The sequence below is a fragment of the Carassius gibelio genome, chromosome B16 (genome assembly GCF_023724105.1).
Source record: "Carassius gibelio isolate Cgi1373 ecotype wild population from Czech Republic chromosome B16, carGib1.2-hapl.c, whole genome shotgun sequence".
Taxonomy (NCBI): Eukaryota; Metazoa; Chordata; class Actinopteri; order Cypriniformes; family Cyprinidae; genus Carassius; species Carassius gibelio.
The window spans coordinates 26,721,737-26,742,639 of record NC_068411.1 but is presented as its reverse complement, the minus strand read 5'-3'; the positions used below and the strand labels follow the sequence as shown (position 1 = coordinate 26,742,639).

The following is a 20,903-nucleotide window of genomic DNA, read 5'->3' as shown; positions in this document are numbered from 1 at the left end:
TTGGAACAAAGTCATTTTAGAGCACTGCCTCCTGAGGCATTTGTCTCTGTCAACATAATATCATTTTGTGTAATGACTCAGCAGAATGAATCCAGAGTTGGACTGACAGAGTCCCACCTTGCCAAGAGCTCAAACAATCGCATCTGTGTTCAGAATGTAAATGGTAGGGAATGGAGCTCAAGCACACACTCATTTTTCTGCAAGGTTAAAGCAATGTTTATGTTCTATACATTTAATAATATATTTACTCAAGCTAATCTTGAAAGGATCACAGTACAAGAGCACATTTTGAATTTACTGGATTATTATTATTATTATTATTATTATTATTATTATTATTAATAAAATACAGCCATTTTGAGAACCAGAATTGACTCGAAAACAGCCATAAGCTGAAAAGGAAAAAAAGTCAATTGCGACTTTTCCCCTGGTGATTTTAATTTAATATCTTCTAATTTCATCCTCAGAATTGAGAGACATAGGTCTAAACTTAGAATTATGACATACTGTATACCTTTAGAATTGCTAAATATAATCTCACAACTCTAATGTCCAAATTGTGAGATAGAAATTCTGAATTTACATCTTGCAAAACTGACTTATTTCCTCAGAATTGTGCATTTATATCTTGGCTGTTTTGCTTGTAAAATTATTTGATCAAATTTTAAGCTAGAGATGCTTTTTGGCACAACTGCAGCATTTAGCAGCCAAACCCAGAATTTATCCCACCTAAAAAAAGTAGTTTTACCTCAAAAGAATAGTTTAGACAACTTTACTTTTTCATTTATTTTTAAATATACCTGTAGAATAGATATTGTCTCTGGAAAAGTCAAAATTATTAATTGTTACTGATTATAATGAAAAAAAAATCTAGCACATGTGAGGGAATTGCATCATGGGAAGTCTGTGTAATGCTGTCGTCTCATTCTGTGTCAGGACAGTTTAATAAATAATTAAAAAAAAAAAGGTGTTCACAGACAATCCCATCTCAGATACTGCATTACAACACAGAAATTTCACTTCAGATTTTCACTTACTCCATGTCCATGTGGACACATAATTGATTTTAAAGAAAAGAATATTTGCATTCTGACTTGAGAAATAATCGTGTGGTTTCATAATGTCTTGCTTTCTTTGGAGTTCACTATGTACTTTTTGTATTCCTCAAGCCAAGCGCAAACTACAAGACTAGTCATTCTTTTATGCTGTAAATATGTTGCCTGAAAAATCAAACTGCTGCCCACGTCTCAACCATAATTTTTCTGCTTTTTATCTTGTTATGTGTAAATGGAAAAACAACCAATTTCTTTCAAGTTGTTTGTTTACGTGTCAGGAATCAATCTAGCTTAGCTGGACATGTCTGAGAAATTTGAAGATAATATTTAGGCCTGTTTTAGAAAAGAGAATGATCTCTATTCTGTGTGTAGTTCTTACACGTCAAATCTTACAGGCTTACAACTGATGAAACATCCAGAACACAAGTCTCACTTAAAGGGGTCCTATTGTGCTCTTTTACAAAGTCTTGATTTTGTTTTGGGGGTGTACTACAACAGGCTCTCATTCTAGGTTGCTTGAAAAGCACATTATTTTATACATATTTTACATTATTATAACACCTCTCTCCTCAGTCTTGTATTCCTTTACGAAAGGAAAATATATTTACCAATATATTTCTTAAAATATATTGTGATATATTGTAATATATTATTTTCCCTTTTTATTTTCTAATATTTTATATATTTGAATACATTTAATAATATATTGATGATACATATATTATATAATATATTGCAAAATATACAAATTATTGCCGCTTTTAATATATTGCAATATATTGGAAAAATATAAATATATATAAGAATATATGCCTAATATATTACATTATATTTTCCAATATATTGCAATATATTTTTGTTTCATATGGGTTAAAGGGTTAGTTCACCCAAAAATGAAAATTATGTCATTAATGATTCACCCTCATGTCGTTCCAAACCCGTAAGACCTCCGTTCATCTTCGGAACACAGTTTAAGATATTTTAAATTTAGTCTGAGAGCTTTCTGTTCCTCGATTGAAAATGTATTTACGGCATACTGTCCATGTCCAGAAAGTTAAGAAAAACATCATCAAAGTAGTCCATAGACATCAGAGGGTCAGTTAGAATTTGTTGTAGCATCGAAAATACATTTTGGTCCAAAAAAAGCAAAAACTACGACTTATTCAGCATTGTCTTCTCTTCCGTGTCTGTTGTGAGCGCGTTCACTGCAGTGTAGTGATATCCGGTTTGCGAATGAATCACTCGATGTAACCGGATCTTCTTGAACCAGTTCAACAAATCAAACTGAATTGTTTGAAACGGTTCGCGTCTCCAATACGCATTAATCCACAAATGACTTAAGCTGTTAACTTTTTTAATGTGGCTGACACTCCCTCTGAGTCAAAACAAACCAATATCCCTGAGTAATTCATGCACTCAAACAGTACACTGACTGAACTGCTGTGAAGAGAGAACTGAAGATGAACATCGAGCCGAGCCAGATAACGAACGAATGATTGACTCATTCTAGAGTCAAGAACCATTTCTGTGTGAAGCAGATAAGAGATTTGAATATACATGTTTGAGTTCATGCTGAGAACTGACTTTTGATTGCACACCTTGTCAAATCTAAGAACACTTTGAAACGTTTAGATGTTTTCTGTATCTGGGGACATGTGATATCACTGGGGTCTTTTTCTGAGAGGAGCTATCTAAGAATAAGAGTTTTTATTTGATTTCCATTGCTATAGAAGAACTGACATAAATATATTTCCTTTCCTTTTGTTTTTTAACCGATCTTATGGGTATGTAGAATGAAAAAAAGTTTAATAAATGTCTTTATCTGGCAAAACTATTAGGATATAAGTGGAAAGCATGATGTCATTAGGGTCACATAGGTTTTAAGAAAGCCTTTATTTGTTAATGTGCATGAGCAAATCGTCCCCCTGTGCTTTGATTTATTGATTATATGGCAGGCAGTGAACAGAGGACAACAGCGGCCTGTGACGAGAACTGAACCTCTGTAATGAGTGTAAACACAGCGTTCAGAATCAACAGCAGGGCTGTTTACACATTTGCAGCGATTGTGAGGGGAATTTCCATAATCACATTGTGTTTCTGCAGGCATCATTTGACCCCTGTTAGTCCCTGGAGATGTTGTCATGTTTAAAGAGTTTCTGTAAGAATCAGGTAAAGGATGATGAGAGCACAGTGGAGGATGAGTCACCTCGCTGCAGACGCGCAGTGATTAAGACCACAGAAAGCCTTCCAACATGCATGATTTGTTTGTTTTCTGTGCGGGTGATTGTGGGAGGAGAATGAGGATGAATCAGAATTTGCTTTGTAATATTCTACATCTTTGTTCCATTTAAGCACTTGTTTTAGGGTGGTAAACAGCCTCTATTAAAAAGTACCATGGTTTTCAGACATTTACAAAGGAAATTGTTAAATACCATGGTGGGTTGTATGACCAAAATCATCAATTTGAATAATCTTAGATAATTTTACACAATAGTTATGGTGTCAATAGCTTTATAGAACTATCACATCATGTCATGTCATGAGAAATCTTTTTTTTTTTACATATAGAGTTTAAAAAAATATATAAATATAATTGTTTTATATAATTTAGAGGAAGAAATTCATAAAGTATACTTCAAACTGAACAAAAATTTTATATCTGCAAAAATGTATAACCGTTTTCCAGCAAATCAGCATATTAAAATGATTTCCGAAGGATCATGTGATGCTGAAGACTGGAGCTGCTGAAAATGAACAATATTATTTTTACAGTATTTTTTTAAAACAATACAGTAAATATAAGTTTGATGAGCATAAGAATCTTATTTTTTAAAACATTAAAAAGACACAATTTTTTATGTATATGTTGATACTATTAAATTACCGAATGAAACAGAAAAAATATTTTAAATTGTAATAGTATTTCGCATTTTTGTTGTATTTTTGATTAAATACAGTAAATGAATCATTGATAATCACAAGAAATGTAAAAAATATATATATTTTTATATCATCTATATTTTTTTCTGTTAGTGAAATGAAGACTTGATATACAGTAAATGCTTAGTTGTACTAATATATAGTTTGAGAAGCATAGTCTTAGGGGGAAAATAATTCACATCAATTTTTTATTTTTTTTACACTTGAATCAGTGGGCCACAATTCCCAATGGAAAGAAAAAAAAAAGACAAGCCATCAAAGTGCCAGCAAGCTGCTGCCCACGTCTCCCCAGTCGCAGTCTCATCCATACTGTTTATCTTCTTGTTCTTCATGTTCTGTACAAGAAAATGACTGCAAGCCCTCCTCCCTGTTGTTTGTTGATGTTGTCAAGAACTCTTACACTTTGTGTGTGAGTTTGTAAAAGAACAATAAGACTTTTGGGGTCAACCTAGTCTGTAGTTAGTTGTGTAAACTGCAAGTCTTTAAATGTAATCAAGGTGACACACTTCTGTCTCGTAGTGTTCACTGGGCCATCTATTTCAATTTAAATAGCACCATTTTCTCAACAAGCTTGCCACTGCCCTCTGAAACCACAAACACACAGTCCATGGCACTTTACTTTGGAGCGATGAAAGGATTTTGATGAAATCACTCTAAATCTGTTGAACGCTTCGACCAGAGGGATGACTCACTGCTGAAAAGAGGAAATACAATAAAATGAAATCACCTGAACGTGCCATGTTTCCCTCAGCACAGACCTTTGCTTCCGCTGCTGTTGTGGGCACTGGGCTTATGACATAAAACACTGAATAAAACATGACTTGGTTATGTATGTAACCCTCGTTCCCTGAAGGAGGTCTACCTTGGTCTGCGGAATTTGCATCGCGAGCTCTGCCCCGCAGAGCGGGTATATAAGGAGCAGCGCGAACAATTCGCATTCAAGTCTTCGCTGAGGAGACCAGCCAGTGACCCGGCCATGAGGCCTGCACGAGTGAGGGCCTATAGCTTACACAGAACACACTGGGTAGCATATTCCAGCTGGACGTATGCTAGCAGGCTGCCTGCTCGGAGGAGGACTTACAAGGGCAGGTGTCCACCAAGGTGGTGATACACATGAACTCTGAGGTACCCAGCCCGCAGGGTGGAGGTTTCAACGACAGAGCTGGCAAGGGGCTTGCCAAGGGAAAGACACATGCTGCGAAGAGACTTACTGTGGACATACACATGTGGGATTGCCCAGAAGGGGAATCACAACAAATGGGAGGCACCTAGTCCCACACAGGGCTCACCGCAGGGGCATGTACAGAAGTGCTGGACATCAACAGTGATGGAGGAACCCAGGCTTCTGAACTGAGGAACTAACCTGAGGGGAATAGCACACGTATACAGTCCGTGGAGTGGAATGGTGCAGCAAGCGGATTGACACTGAGCAGGTCCTTACTGGCCCGAAGGGGCGAGTACCTGGGAGGACACGGGCTCTACATGGAGATTATAAAATCTTGTGAATGTGTTAGGTGTCGCTCAGCCCGCAGCTCTACTGATGTCTGTTAGCCAGCGCCCAGGAGAAAGCTACACTCCTAGTTGAGTGAGTTCTCACCCCTAGGGGGCATGGCAGGTCTTGAGCCTGATAAGCCAGGACAGTAGCATCCACTATCCATTGGGGTAACCTCTGCTCGGAGACAGCCTTTCCCTTCTGCTGGCCTCCGTAACAGACAAAGAGCTGGTCTGAGGTCCTAAGGCACTGAGTTCTGTCTACGTAAGTGTGGAGTGCACGTACTGGACAGAGCAGCACCAGGGCTGGGTCTGCCTCCTCTGGGGCAGCACTTGCAAGCCCACCACCTGATTCCTAAAAGGAGTGGTAGGAACTTTGGGCATGTACCCAGGCCGGGGTCTCAAGATAACGTGAGAGTTGGCCGGGCCAAATTCCAGGCACTCTTCGTCAACTGAAAATGCCTGCAGGTCCCCGACCCTCTTCACCAAAGCCAAAGTCATCAGGAGCGCAGTTTTCAAAGATAAAGGGAGCCTTCTGCAGTGCCGATAGAACCACTGCGAGGTCCCAAGAGGGGACTTTGGCAAGTTTTGGAGCAGAGATGGGCTGCACCACCCTTCTGTGACTGACTCCTCGCTGCGGCCGCGTTGAAGGCTGTTGCTGTGGCCGAGCAGGAGTGGAGGAGGGAGGCCATGGCATGCAGGGCAGAAGCGGCCTGGCCCGCAGCTCTGTAATCCATGGCCACAGGCGTGGATGAGAACTTACAGACCTTGGAGGGCAACTGCGGACACAGCATACCCCTCGGTCGCTCCACCATCTGGGGCAGTGAAGGTGGTGGAAGTACCAGAACGGTTTCAGGCAGATAAAGGTGCCTTCCATGAACTGGTCAGAACGAGCAGCCCCCAGGAACCAATCATCCAGCCTCGAGAGCTCGGGACAGGGTGGAGGATTCCACTCAAGCCCGATGTTCTCAGCTGCCCGGGAAAGCACGGCCGTCAGCTCGGAATCGGACTCGGCAAGGGTGGCACTCCAGAAGCAGGCAACGCAGATTAATCCTCATCTCCCAAGGACTCAAGCCTGCCTTGTGATGCGGCGATCGACATAAGGTCCTCCTCCCGAGCCCTGAATGAGATGTCAGAAGCCTGAGAGGGACCAGCAAACTCATCCGGCTGTGGCGTTTGTGAGGGCGGCTGGCTCGTCGGGGAAGCCCACACGGTAACCCTCAGATCACCCTGGCCACCAGCTGAAGTTGCCCTCTTACGGGTAGAGGAGCTAGAGCGGGTGTGGTAGAGGGGACTCTATACCTTTTAAGGTAATCGAGTCTCAATCTTGATGGTCATGATGGTCATGTCCCCGCAATGAGAACATGAGCCATCCACAAACGTAGTCTCAGTGTGCTGAAAGCCCAGACACATGATCAGCGATCATGGCCGTTACAAGGAGCGATATATCCACCGCACCAAGACAACACGGGCGGAATGACATCTTTAAAAAGATGCAAATTCAGCCCATTACTCTTTTAGCTTAATAGAAAAAGCTCTTTTAGAGGTGCTGAAGCGCTCAGGGGAATGCAGGAGCTGATGCAGGAAACCCAGACGAACCGCTGAATCGCACCGTCACACCAACACTAGTTGATTCATCTTTAACCAATCCTATGAAAACAGCAAGCGATGTGCTCGGCTCTGAAGTGAAAGTTTTAAAGCTAGTTGTTCGCGCTGCTCCTTATATACCCGCTCTGCGAGGCAGAGCTCATGATGCAAATTCCCCAGACCAAGGTACTCGGTGTACCATTGGCTCGTTTTGTAACCACTCGAAGGTGATTGGGCTCTCGGGCGAGATCCCATTTTGTCTGTCTCTTTCTGACGTAACGTAGAACGTGACCGACTGAAAGGGAACTGATTTTATATATATATATATATATATATATATATATATATACACACCTGCTGCAGGTACCAAAGCTTTTATGTTTATAAGTCTTTCTTCAACAGGCTTTCTGTTTTGTTTTTTTCACATCTCCTTTCTCCTCCCACACGTGTCTCAGATGTGTTGGGTTAAAAATAGACTAGATTAGACCAGCAAGTGAAGATCAGAGTGTGAAAGTCAGAGTGGAATACCGAACAGGAGAAATCCCATGATTCAATGCTGTTCATCATTGCCATCTTTCTGTGTTTTCCCAGAACTCAACACAACACACAGCTCTTAAAATAGACCAATGTTTTGCGTGTCTGTGGACCTGGACATTAAAAGGAATAAAACAACAAACCATTGACACTACTGTACACATACACTACACTATTCAATGACTATTTGTCCTCATTTGACACGGTGCGTAAAAAAAAAAATTAAAAAAATATATATATATATATAAATGATCCATTATTTTTGCCCATTTTTAATATCATTTTATTATTTTACTTTTATGGTGTGTTTTTTATTAGAAAGCAATTTTGTATTTTTTTTTTTTTTTTTTACCATATGCAACTGTAGCAATACTAGCATTGGACCTCATTCACAACTCACAAGTTGTAACTGTAAAACTGTATTTTCAAAGCTTTCTAGAAGGAGAATGTGCAATTGCTCTTTTGACTCACAAAATGTGTTTCCAAGGAGAGTTGAGGTGTTGGAGTTGTGCACATCTCCAGAAGCCAAAAAGCAAATTCATGTACTTTTTTTTTCTGTCTGCTCCCAAAACATTGGCTTTTGCACTTATCAACTCTTCCAAACTCTTCCAAGTGAATATTTCTTTGGGCAGGTTTATTTTTGTATCGGCACATACCTTAGTCTGGCATATTACTTTTTGTAATATTTATCTTTACATACTATTTACGCACTTTAAATCTATGTACTATAAAATGCTATTAACATATTTAAAAAAAAATAGGCTGTATACAGTATATAATGTACAGTATTTTACAAGTATTCTGTCTTGAATGGCCATGCAGTGTTGACAACACTTTTTAATTTCACCCAATTAACAGATGTAGAAGACTGCAAACTCTCCCTTCTGTCTTTAGATGGAGTACAGCTTACGCTCAGCAAACATCTCACAACATTTAACCAGTGTGATAATGAATTATTCATCAATTCACATAAACTATTAAACTAAGCCTTTAATGAGAGCGTTTAAGATCATTAAGCTCAAAGTACTTCAGTTAGACATTAATCAGCCAGTTTGTTCTTTATCCTCTGGTCACTTTTAATATCTGTAAATGTGTCCAAAATAATAATTTTGGGTTCCTTATTTCTTAATATATGGTATTTGTCTTTATATTTGGTTAAAAAATGAACATACACTATGAGTTTTTCTAGTTTAGCAGCTTTTTTTATTAATCTTTTATGTGAGATTTGTGTGTGTGTGTGTGTGTGTGTGTGTGTGTGTGTGTGTATTTGTTTTTTGGGGACATAATCAGTGTTGTTTTGGGCTCAGGTCACCTTCACATATCTGCTCTTAATATCCTTTCTGTGTCTGGTTGCTTTCTCAGGTTTTTCCCAGAAGGAAATCTTTGAGTCAGAGGCCAACGTCCTGCCAACATGTTCAGCACCAAAAGGTGAGAGCGACACAGTTGTTTGTTGCTTGTTTTTGTGATTTTTTTTATCAAAATTTACAGTGATTTGGAAGACTAGAGTTTCTGTCATAATTTAATCGTTGTAGATGATAATTGACTCACAATTAATGTAAAGGCATAAACTTGAGTTTTTATTACATTTTTGCTGCCATTCTCTGAATGTGTGTAGCGTTCACCCATTTTTGTCAATCTTTTTTCATAATTTCAATGCAATGACACATTGTATTTAACTATTTCATTCAAGCATATATTTCCTTTCAATGTATTTCCATTGCAGGCATGTTTTCAGAGTGTCAAAAGACATGTTTGACTCATCTAACCGAATATGATCACGCGTCTTGTGGGTCAATGCACAGAGACACATGCTAAGTTTGACGCCACAAACAAACGTAATTGATAGCTTGTGGAAGTAAAGAAGCCTACTGGGAAGATTTTTTAACATATTATTTTTTTTCCCATGCTAATGAGTGCCAGAGAAATTTTGTTGATCACACAGTACAGATTTGGGCCTACTTACTAATTCAAACAAATTAAAGTGTATTAGTCATAAGAGCAAATTTCTCAAGTGATGATTCTCATGAGTTTTGGCTTTCTATAAGCGGTTTTGTACAATGATCACAGTATTCTAGATCAGAGAAACATGATTTTCAGGTTCTAGTTCAGTTCGCCCATTAGTACTGTAAATGAGTTTAGGTTTTTTTGGTTTTCATAATGTTTGGCAGCAATAAATAGTAGACCAAGTGTAAAGAAAGATTAATTTTGACACGTTTTGTTTGCATACAAAAATCCACCTTTTCTTCTCCTTTAATATTTAATAGTTTAAGTCTCTGGGTCTTTTAAGTGTGATGATTTCGGCTCACATTTAACAAAAATCCACCAATACACTATCTCAACAAATAAAAAAATGGTGACATGCCAATCAGCTTTTCAACTCAAAATACCTGCAAAGGTTTCCTGAGCCTTCAAAATGGTCTCTCAGTTTGGTTCACCAGGCGACACAATCATGGGAAAGACTGCTGGTCTGACAGTTGTCCAGAAGACAATCATTGACACCCTTCACAAGGAGCCACAAACATTCATTGCCAAAGAAGCTGGCTTTTCACAGAGTGCTGTATCAAAGCATGTTAACAGAAAGTTGAGTTGAAGGAAAAAGTGTGGAAGAAAAAGATGCACAACCAACAGAAAGAACAGCAGCCATATGAGGATTGTTAAGCAAAATCGATTCAAGAATTTGAGTGAACATACATGATCATATGGTTTAAAATCAATCTGCATCCAAAATAGAGCTCTTTAATTGTTTGGGTTTGGGTTCTCATCAACAGTTTAATGGCTCATGTTTACATGCGCTTGTTAAACTGTAATGGGAACACAGCTAAATTGAATCCTTCATCTTTGGGATTGTTTATTAAATGCATTACAGTTGGAGCAGCTCATTAAAAATGTTGCCCAGCCATCAGTCTTCTCATGAAAAATGAACCGTAGTTGTCTTTGAGGTCGCAGTAATGTGTATGTGCTCTGGGCGGCAGATAAGGCTTCCTCTAATTAGACTTAGCAATGTTTACGTTCTGAAATGAGCTCAGGCAGTAAGAGCTAAACCCTTCCACCGATGCCCCGGGCACAGGACTCATTACGCAGTCGTCACATTGCGGTCACCCAAATCATCTAGACCTCCTGTAGTTACACCATCCCTTAAAATCCAGCAAATATTTAGCTGACTCTGGGTAACAGAAAGAAGGTTCACCCTCAAGGTTTGTTTTGAAACAAATCACATTATAGTTTAATTTAGTTCTAAATCCTTGTGTGATTCCTGTGCACTGACTGAAGTATGCACCAGTGACTTCCTGCTGAAGCAGGAAACAGCCTTCTTAGGATGTGGAGACTGAGCTGTCACATACAGGGTTTTAATTGCTGTCGCCCCCGGTGAGTGCTGTCACAATATTAAAGCAGTATTGACTTGGACTCTTGAGCTACAGGAGACAGATAGGTTTGGTGTGATGCTGTGGATGTCATACTTTCAGGCTGAATGACATTATATGAATGGAATTAGATCGTAGTGTCACAGAGATTCTTCTCTTCATGGAAAAAAAAGAAAAAACTTTGGAGGTGATTTAATTTGACACAAATATGTCAGCAGGCAACTTGCTAAATCATTTACATTGCTTGTGTGGGGAAAACATGCCCATACAAATTGAATGAAATTAAAAATCTTTACAGTATTTGAAACAAATGTAAAAATATCTGTTAAAATAGGACACAATGTACTTCATTAGTATGAAGGAATTTTGTAATATTGTTTATTTATTTATTTAGTTTAGTGTTGTCAAAAGATTAATGGTGATTAATCACATCCAAAATGAAAGTTTGTTTACATTTATATGTGTGTGTAATATGTATTTTTATGTATATATAAATACACACCCATAATGTATATTTTATAAATATTTTAATATTTATACATATATATATATATATATATATATATATATATATATATATATATATATATATATATATATATATATATATATGGATGCGATTAATCGTTTGACAGCAAATATTTAAAAAATATTTATTTATTTTAAGCTGGAGTTTTCCCCGCATTTAAAATTTTTCATCTCATTGCTTGTTTTGTGTTCACTTGCTATTCATATGAATTGACTTGTAGCATTTAAACAATTTGTTGACATTTTTTGTGTAGTAGTTTTTATGTATTTATAGACAAACTTTGTGTTTTCTCCAGTTATCGGCCTTGACATAAAAAGTATTATCAGTTTACTGGTATTAGCCAGAATTTTTATTCTAAACTATACCCTCTTCTTTGATTACTTGCTTATTGCTGATGCTCCTTCTAGACCTGCCGCTGTTGTCAGAAGCAAAATTGATGCAAGACAAATCACAGACACGACGTTGACTGCAGCAATCAACGCCACGCTGTTCCCATGTGTAATATGGGCACAAATCAAACTCCCTAACCTTGCCATAGAGAGCACTGACATCAGTGACCCACACTTGATTAGTTGTAACTTGCAAATGCAGAAGACGTTCTTCGAAGAGCATGAGGCACGGAGGGATATTCGGTCCTCTTCAAAAGCACAATGATCTAATCAGGGCAGAATGACCTACAAATGCACAGATATCCTGATTGTCATTGGGAATGATTTGCAATTCTGAGATGAAATGGTGGAGATGTGAGAAGCTCAACCGATTACGCTCCCCTGCTGTTCTCTTTCCTGAGGGTGATTTTGATTGGTGTTCTGTTCATTAGCATAAAGGGGAGGTGTTTGTGAGTTATTCTTAGTGTGTTTGTCAGATTACAGAAGATGCGTTTAATAATTTTCACACAATTTTGGTTGTGTGCTGTGCACTCAGGGTCCAGAATGAACACTGGGCAAATGACAAAGTCAAGTAACAATTGGCTTTGACTGGTAAATGAAATAAAGGCCTATAACTTTAACTTTATTAAGAATTGCAGCATTAGATGGTTTAAGTTGAATTGTAAGAACTGTAGTCTGTGCTTGAGACGTGTAAGAGATTTCTTCCAAAATTTCCCGTGGTGACACATATGTGAATTATTCCTTACATAAAGCCACCAAAATGAAAATATGAGAAGAAAATCACAATTCTCTTCACGTCTTTGTGACAGATGAAGATTTATCTTGTGCATTACATTGCAAGTGACTCAGTGACTAATCTGGGCTGTTTGTCATAAAAGGCAAAAAATGGCTGAATATCTTTGTTGTCATAGAAACAAAAAAATATTTTATTTAAAATAATGCAAAATACACTTTCACGGTAAGTTGTCAGGTGAGAGAAAAGAACATCTGCAGTCTGATCAAATCCAAAATAACAAAGATTGCCAGGTTGTTTTAATGTTGTATTTTTTTTTCTGCAGAAACTCTATGGAGGACTTTAAAGAAAAAACAAACAAACACAGGCACATCATGAATTTATTTGATTTGACTGACAGCAGCAACTTCACATTCACAATTTCCTGATGGTGAATAGTATGCACAGAATCAGACATGATACCCACTATGGATGCGAGGTTTTGTCTTGTTAATCTGTTCTGCCTAACATGAACATACACGCTTCAGCTGTTGATATGTGTGATTGACGACACCACTGGCAGCTGAACGTGCTTGTCTGATCTGTTTGTTTATAATGTGTTTGCTTCTGTCCTGTCTGTTACTGTAAGAGTCTTCTCAACATTTTAGGGTCCTTGCTGACGCACATTGAGTCATCTATCTGTGTTTTCTAGTTGCTGTGGCTTAGGGATATATGCAGTTAAGATTAAACTATGAGAACATTTTGCATAATCACTCCAATCAATTTTAGCTTAATTGGAGATGATGCACAATACATATGCACGAGTGATATTTACTATATCAAGCAGAACTGAGGGACAGTCATTTACAACCAGTTTTACACAATAAACTGTTTGTTTTTAGGTTTTACAGTAAAAGTATATATTTTTTTATTATTATTCTGTTTTTCCCATAGTAATGGGACTGTATGTGTTTTCACTAGTTAACAGGCAACCACAACTGCATTTACATCTTTAGGGCAGAGCGGTGGCTTTTTACACACTTCAAAATGAATGCAGCTCCCGATGCAATTCCCTGACCTATATTAAAATCTCTAAGACCAAAACAAATTTATTTAAAGCTCTAGAGACATTAGATGAGGATGGGATAGTATCGTTTTCCGCTGTAGAAAATTAAGTTCTCAGACACTCAAAAAATATAGGATAATTCTGATTTGCTGATTATATCTGTAAAGTGCCTACTAATTAAAATGTTTGTTCGTTTTTTTTAAATACATTTTTCAGATTGACTCGTCTTCACACTTGAAAATGCTGTTTGCGAAAGGTAGACTTATTTTTTAAGATACCTTATTTTGTTCAATTTCCAAAGCAGAATGGTGTCTGTATTCTTCCCAAGTAACAGAAATCACTATAACAAACTCGGTAGGGGAAAATATTGATTAAAAATGGTGGACAAAGTGCTAGTTGGTAAAATAATTTCTCTTTTTTTATGATGAATAAAAAATACTTGATTCTAATTAAAATGTACTATTTTATCCAATTTTTGTGAGTGCTGTGTATTTTATTTCTGGTTCGAGTATCTTAGTGAGATGTTAATGCCAAACTTCATTGAAATCAATTGTGAGTAAAGTCTACCGTGTGCGTCGCATGAACAGCTCTGGTTGTTGACCTGTGGAGTTGCTGTTTTTTTTAGTGTCCCAAATCTGTTAGGTTCCATTTCAGTAAAGATGCCTGTGTAGGCGGTAGACATCAAGACATCTCGCTGTTTTTCAAACCAGAGCCACTGACCCAAAAAAAACTCTTTCTATAGTGAGTGGAATCTCTTTTATATGACTATTTGCATTAGGTTTGCATTATAACATCCATTTATCAGCATGCTGCTCACCGTCTATTAAGGAGTCTAGCTTCCCTCCGTGTCTGTTTCAGAGCAGGGATACGGTAGTTTTTTTCTCCATAGTCGAATGCTGAAGCATTTTTTATGCCCCAGTATATGAAGCCCCATTTTAATGGGATTATTTTTTTAGGCCACCACTTTAACTTCAAAGAGACTCTGATCATGGCCAGAGGTTATTCCAAAACACCGTTTTCCATTGGAATGCTTTTCCACATATTCCCTTTCTGGATGTACTGTAATTTATCACCATTCCACCTCTCTGTGCTAATATTTGCACAGTTCTTTTTAAGTGTTTTTAACACTAAGTTGGCACCAGCTATTGGTTTTGTACCTTGTGTTTCAGATAGACTTCATCTGATGACGTATACAGTATATATCATTAATGATTTGTGAGGACAAACTTTGCTTTGTCATTTGTTGTAGTTGAATTCTACCATCTGATTGGACAGTATTGCAGCCAGGGTCCCATGCAGTCCCCGTGCGAGGTAGAGAGCAGGACCCCCTCGATCCTTTCATCATGGTATTCTGGGTTTTCCCATGATTGCAGTGGGTGTTGTGTTGTGTGTGCCATGATCATGTATTGAAATAAGATGACAAGAAGCCCTGCATCCTCACATTAACACTTCATTTAATTTCTAATTTTATTTCTTACTGAAAACAGCGGTTGCTTTCAAGGTTGCTTATTGTGTCATTATTTACTCACCCTCATGTTGTTCCTTTACTTTTATTTCTTCCTAGGGCGAGTAAAGAAAGACACAAAACATTTATTTTCGAGCGAACTATTCCTTTAGATAATCAGAAAGAGATGTAGATATAGAATCGTGCCAGTTTTTGTATTTACAGCCACGGTTGCTGAGTAGAATACATCAATCTTGTGAGTATATTTTCAGCAGACATGACAGGCCGTTTTAAAATGTGTGTCTCTATAGAGCTTGCGTCAGCAGTTTTCTTTCCCCTCTTATACTTCCAGTATCAAATCATTTCTGAATTTACACTAGACCCTTGATTAGAATTCTTTAAACGACCTAAAAATGAAATATTCTCCCATGTCATCCATAGTTTTGGATGCATGCAGTGCTTTCTTATACAAATTTGGCCATAAAAAGGTATCTCAGAAAGTAACCTTTTGAAACAAACTTTGTGAGGACACCTGATGCTTGGCAAGGCAATGATGCTTGGCATGGCAATCTATGTAGGCAGCTCACTAGGTTGTGGAACTGAGCATTTAATGTGTGGGAAAAGGGATGTGTAGGTCAGTGACTGTGATTCACAACTTGCCTTTTATCTAAAGCTTCTCCAAAGCAGCTTAAAGCACTTTAAATGAGTCTCATTTGACCCCAGAGAGTCATGACAGATATTTCTCTGATTGCACTCAAGTCTATCGTCATCAGTTTGCGTATGTTCTGATGTTCTTGTGCACTGTTTATTACCTGTTGCTGCTTCATGTAGGGCAGGCTATCATTAAAGAAATCTTCGCTGAGCACAAGTCATTTTAGTTGTATGGCTTAAAACAGTAATATTGTGACATATTTTTTCAATTTAAAAATAATTGTTTTATTTATATATATATTAAAATGTAATTTATTCCTGTGATGCAAAGCTTTATTTTCAGCATCATTACTCCAGTCTTCAGTGTCCTTCAGAAATCATTGTAATATGCTAATTTGCTGCTCAATAAAATTTTATTACTATTATTTATGTTGAAAACAGTCGTCTTCATAATTTTGTGGAAACCATTTTTTCATGATTATGTGATTAACAGAAAGTTTTAAGAACAGCACAAAGCTTAAATCAAAATCTTTTGTTTCATTATAAATTGTACTGTCAAACAAATTGTGATTAATCCAAAAGAAAGTTTTTGTTTGCATAATATATATGTGTGTACTGTGTATATTAATGTATATATAAATACACACATGCATGTATATATTTCAGAAGAATATGTTGTTTATGTTAAATGCATTTATTTATTGTATAAATTATGTCAATATAAATATAGGCATGTACATATTTTCTATATATATATATATATATATACTGTATGTGTGTGTATTTAAATATACATAATAAATATACAGAGAACACACATATTATGCAAACAAAAACTTATTTTGTATGCAATTAATCATGACTAATTGTTTGACAGCACTAATTATAGATGTCTTTATTGTCAATTTTGGTCAATTTAATGCATCCATGCTTGTTAAAAGTGTTAATTTCTTTATAAAAATAAATCATACTGGTCCCAGACATTTAAATGGTAGTGTAAATATAGTTTTTTTTTATTATAAATGAACAAAAAAATTGTTAGACTCCTCAATGTTAATGTATCTAGACTGGCAATCTTGGCTCTTGGTGTTTCTGAAGCAGCGAGGTGTTTCTCTGACTGTCCCTCCAGCTGTGGATAGAGGATGAGAAGCATCTCTCAGACAGCTGGAGATGTTTCACATAGAGCAGTATGTGTGAGGCTGTTTCCTGTAACCCCAGGAGCTTCTGCAGGAGATTCCTTTTCCTGTATGCATCGCTGCGAGCCTAAACCCAAGCTTCAGGTCCTATGAACAAAGGCACCGGTTTTCATTGTGTTTATTAAGCCTAGGTTAATTCACAACCATTCACATGCATAGTGATTTGGGACATTGATTTGGGAGAGATTGCAAGCTACATAACAACGGGGAAAAAATGGAGTTTAAAGGGTACATAACATAGACCGTTTCACCTAATCTCATGTTAATCTTGAGTACAAGCTGCAGTGACGCTATAGTTACGCTCACTCGCTGCTCAGGCACCACTCACGCTTGCAATGTGAAACAGCCATAAGTCAGTTTTTAGTACAGTTAAGTTCAGTAACTTAAGTAGGCTAACTCAGATCATGTCACATCTTTTTCATGCTCATCTCAAGTCCTGGCGTCAGACCGAGAAGTGTCACGTGTCTGTGGCACATGTCAGTGTCACATCATGAACAAACAAACCGTCCTTATGAGCCCCACAACGTCCTCCAGCTGCACTGAAGCATCTCTCAATGATTCCTGACAGAGCTGCACACTGCTGGGATGATAAAACATTTATATTTGTTGTTTTCTTTCTAGACACACTCGCCCTGATTCTACACGGCTTGATGCAACCTCAGTGACAATCCACCACACTACTTGTTTGAAGAATACAGAGACTGAAATAAAGGAAGATATGTAAAATAGTTCCGCTAATATTGGTGAGAATTTTTTTTTAAATAGTAAAAAGTGTAATAACAAAATAGTAAAAAATAATGCATTGTTTTATATGATTAAGATAACAATATTTTTTTTTAAATAAAGTAGTTTATTTAATATTAATATCTAATTAAGTTAGACAACTTTAAAGCTCAAAATGTATACTTATAAAATAATAATAAAAAATAAAAATGATATATTTGTTTATAAAATGTTTATTTAATGATTATCTAATTTAATTTAGACAAATTTACAGCTCAAAGGTTTTAATGAAATTATAATTTATTCAAAATAATTACATTTTTATTAAAAAAAGTTAACATTTATAAGATAATCAAGTCTAATTATTAAGTTAACTGAAATATGAGCTTAACATTTAGTTAGCTATTATGAATAAATTGTTTTCTTTTACCTAAAATTGACTTTATGCAGCATGTGCTGCTGACTAATTATAAATTGTATTGAACCCAAAAAAATTTTTATTATTAAAAACATTTAACAATGTACCTATAACTTTATTCAACCTAGAATATTCCCTTAATGTGAGTGCACAAGCGAATAAACATCTTTAGTCTCATTTAACAACATTTCACAAATCATTAAATATACACATACCTGTAAGTTCACTCATACAGGTCTGCAGCTGAAACATTTTGCATCTGCGATTGTCAGAGATTTTTCTGTAAGTCTCAGTCTCAGTTATAGATAGCACTTATCACCTGCTCTAAATGCTCGTACTGCCCTTTAAATGTGCTCTAATGAGGTTTATTCATCCTTCAAAGTCACTGATAATATTGATCAGAACCAGCGTTGGTTCGCTTCTCTTGTACGCTTGTGTTTATAAACCAAGGTCAGCGCTGTCCGCTGTACGCATATGAGAAAATGACTCATAGATTAAGGAAGAATGAAATGCCAGGAGATGAGCTGAAAATCTAATGACTTCATCTCTAAACTCAGCAGCACTTCTTCAGGGACACAGCTGGTAGTTAATTGTCTCTTATGTAATATATGAGACCACGTGTTCGATGACATTTAGATGTGTAAATACATGGTGATTGTTCAGTGCATGCTATAGATTTGACATAAGTGGGTCATATTGTTAAGAATAATTGTTTCCCTGTTTTTTTTAATAAAAAAAGACCTTGATGTCCTATGAAACTAAGAAGTAAGGAAAAAAATCATCTTTATGCAGCTGCAACAGATGACCGTATTATTGTATGGACCAATTTTTTCTCCATCTTGTTATTATAAAGCTCTTTAAACTTTTAATACTCTTCTGTAAAACATGAAAGAAGATATTTTGAGATTTGGGTTTGGGCCCCAATGTTGTTTGGTTCACAGTGTTCTTCAAAAAATATTTTTCTCCGTTCCACAGAAGAAAGAAAGTCACACAGGTTCGAAATTGCATGAGGGTTAGTAAATGATGACACAATTTTCCTTTTTTGTCTGGATTATCCCTTGGAACACTGCATAAGTGCGTCCCAAATACTGTACTTATGCACTATTCTATAACATTTTGTAGTATAAATATTGTGAGTAGTGTGTTCACACTGAACATTCCAAAAATAAAAAGTGCACTTTAAAGCTGCAGGAGGTAACTTTTGTAAAAATATATTTTTTACATATTTGTTAAACCTGTCTTTATGTCCTGACAGTAGAATATGAGACAGATAATCTGTGAAAAAATCAAGCTCCTCTGGCTCCTCCCAGTGGTTCTATTGCCATTTGCAGAAATCCATCGCTCCCGGTAAGAAACAACCAATCAGAGCTGCGGTCCGTAACTTTGTTTGTGTTCAAAATGTAGAAAAATGTATATAATAAGTGAGTACACCATGAATCCATTTTCCAAACCGTGTTTTTAGCTTGTCCTGAATCACTAGGGTACACCTATAATAAGTGTTTATATTCTGACTATTTTAGATTGCTTCGGGGGTACCGCGGCGGAGTAACCCAGTACCTTTGTGATTCTTCATAGACATAAACAGAGAGAAGTATTTCTGGCTACGATGTTCTTCCGCAAGACGCAAGCAGTTCTGTTCGTTAACCGCTAGAGCGTCAAAAGTTCCCTACCGCAGCTTTAAATAACCAGATGATGCAATTAAATAACAGAGAAGAAAAAAATGTGTAAAGTTGGACACTTCATGCACTCCAATTTGGGCAGCTTTAATTACATCAGGAAGGGGGAGGGGATATCCGATTCAAATTATTAATGACAAAATAACCGTATATAATCGATACACTACATGGCTGAGTACATAAGTGTATAAGTGCATAGTGTATAGTGGGGTCATTCGGGATGCAGTTCATGAAATAAAAAACAAGCTGATGAAAGCATCCAAACACAACAATTGTGAACACTGCTTGCATAAGTGTTATATAAGTAAAGAATGATTCACACAGATTGATACGATTACTTTGATTATTCCGCAGTCTTTGCCGCTCAAGGTAGATGTCCGTGAAACCGGTGAAGCTTGATAAATGCTGCTCTGTTTCACCTTCAGCTCAGTAAGGCATGCAGGCCTCGAGGCGGCCCAAGGAAGCAGTGAACCCAGAATAGGCGAGAGATGGCGGAGCTGTCCTGACTTCCTGGTGGTTCACTGGAGCGCTCAGTGGCTGCTGTGGCGAATGGGAAGTGACATGAGACAACCACAGGCGCTGCTGGGCCATGCTGATGTGACAGAGCTCATTACAGGGCCTTGCAAAGACTTTCCCCGCCAGCTGTGGCATATATTTTTAGTCTATAAGGCCAAGCAAATTACTGTGTGCCTTGGTAGATGAGCACAATTATGCAAAAACGTCTATTCAGAGATTTTTCACGTTGTATTGTGTCATCAAGTTGAACTGTGAAAGCAACAATTGTTTCCAGACAGGTTTCATGAACACACCTACTGACACACCCACTTTGATTATGGTAGCCCCTCCCCCAAACTCACAACATTGAATTAGCTAAAAGCCAAGTTACAGGGTGTTTGGTATTGACAAAAAAGATATATTTATGTCCTTCGATAACGATAATTAAATGATTGCGGGGTGTGTTTTTGTGCTGGTACCTTGACTGGTTTTAGATCTTGCTGTTCATTCAAACAATTTGTTCAAATGGCTGATTTATAGTGTTGGGTCTGAATACACTTTGTTGAATCCTAGTCCTTAAACAAATAAGTTTGAATGGGAAATGTTTGTTAAACAAATAGTTCATGCATACTGAG

The 20,903-nt window shown here is 37.1% G+C and overlaps 1 protein-coding gene across 1 annotated transcript in view; it reads left to right on the top strand.

The window, feature by feature from the left end:
* LOC127974705 (oxidation resistance protein 1) overlaps positions 1-20,903 on the top strand; it is a 129,719-nt gene that overhangs the window by 4,917 nt on the left and 103,899 nt on the right. Inside the window, exon 2 of the mRNA XM_052578164.1 lies at positions 8,970-9,035. Coding sequence (XP_052434124.1) covers positions 9,019-9,035 — 17 coding nt within the window. The 5' untranslated portion in view covers positions 8,970-9,018. The remainder of the gene's footprint in view (positions 1-8,969; positions 9,036-20,903) is intronic.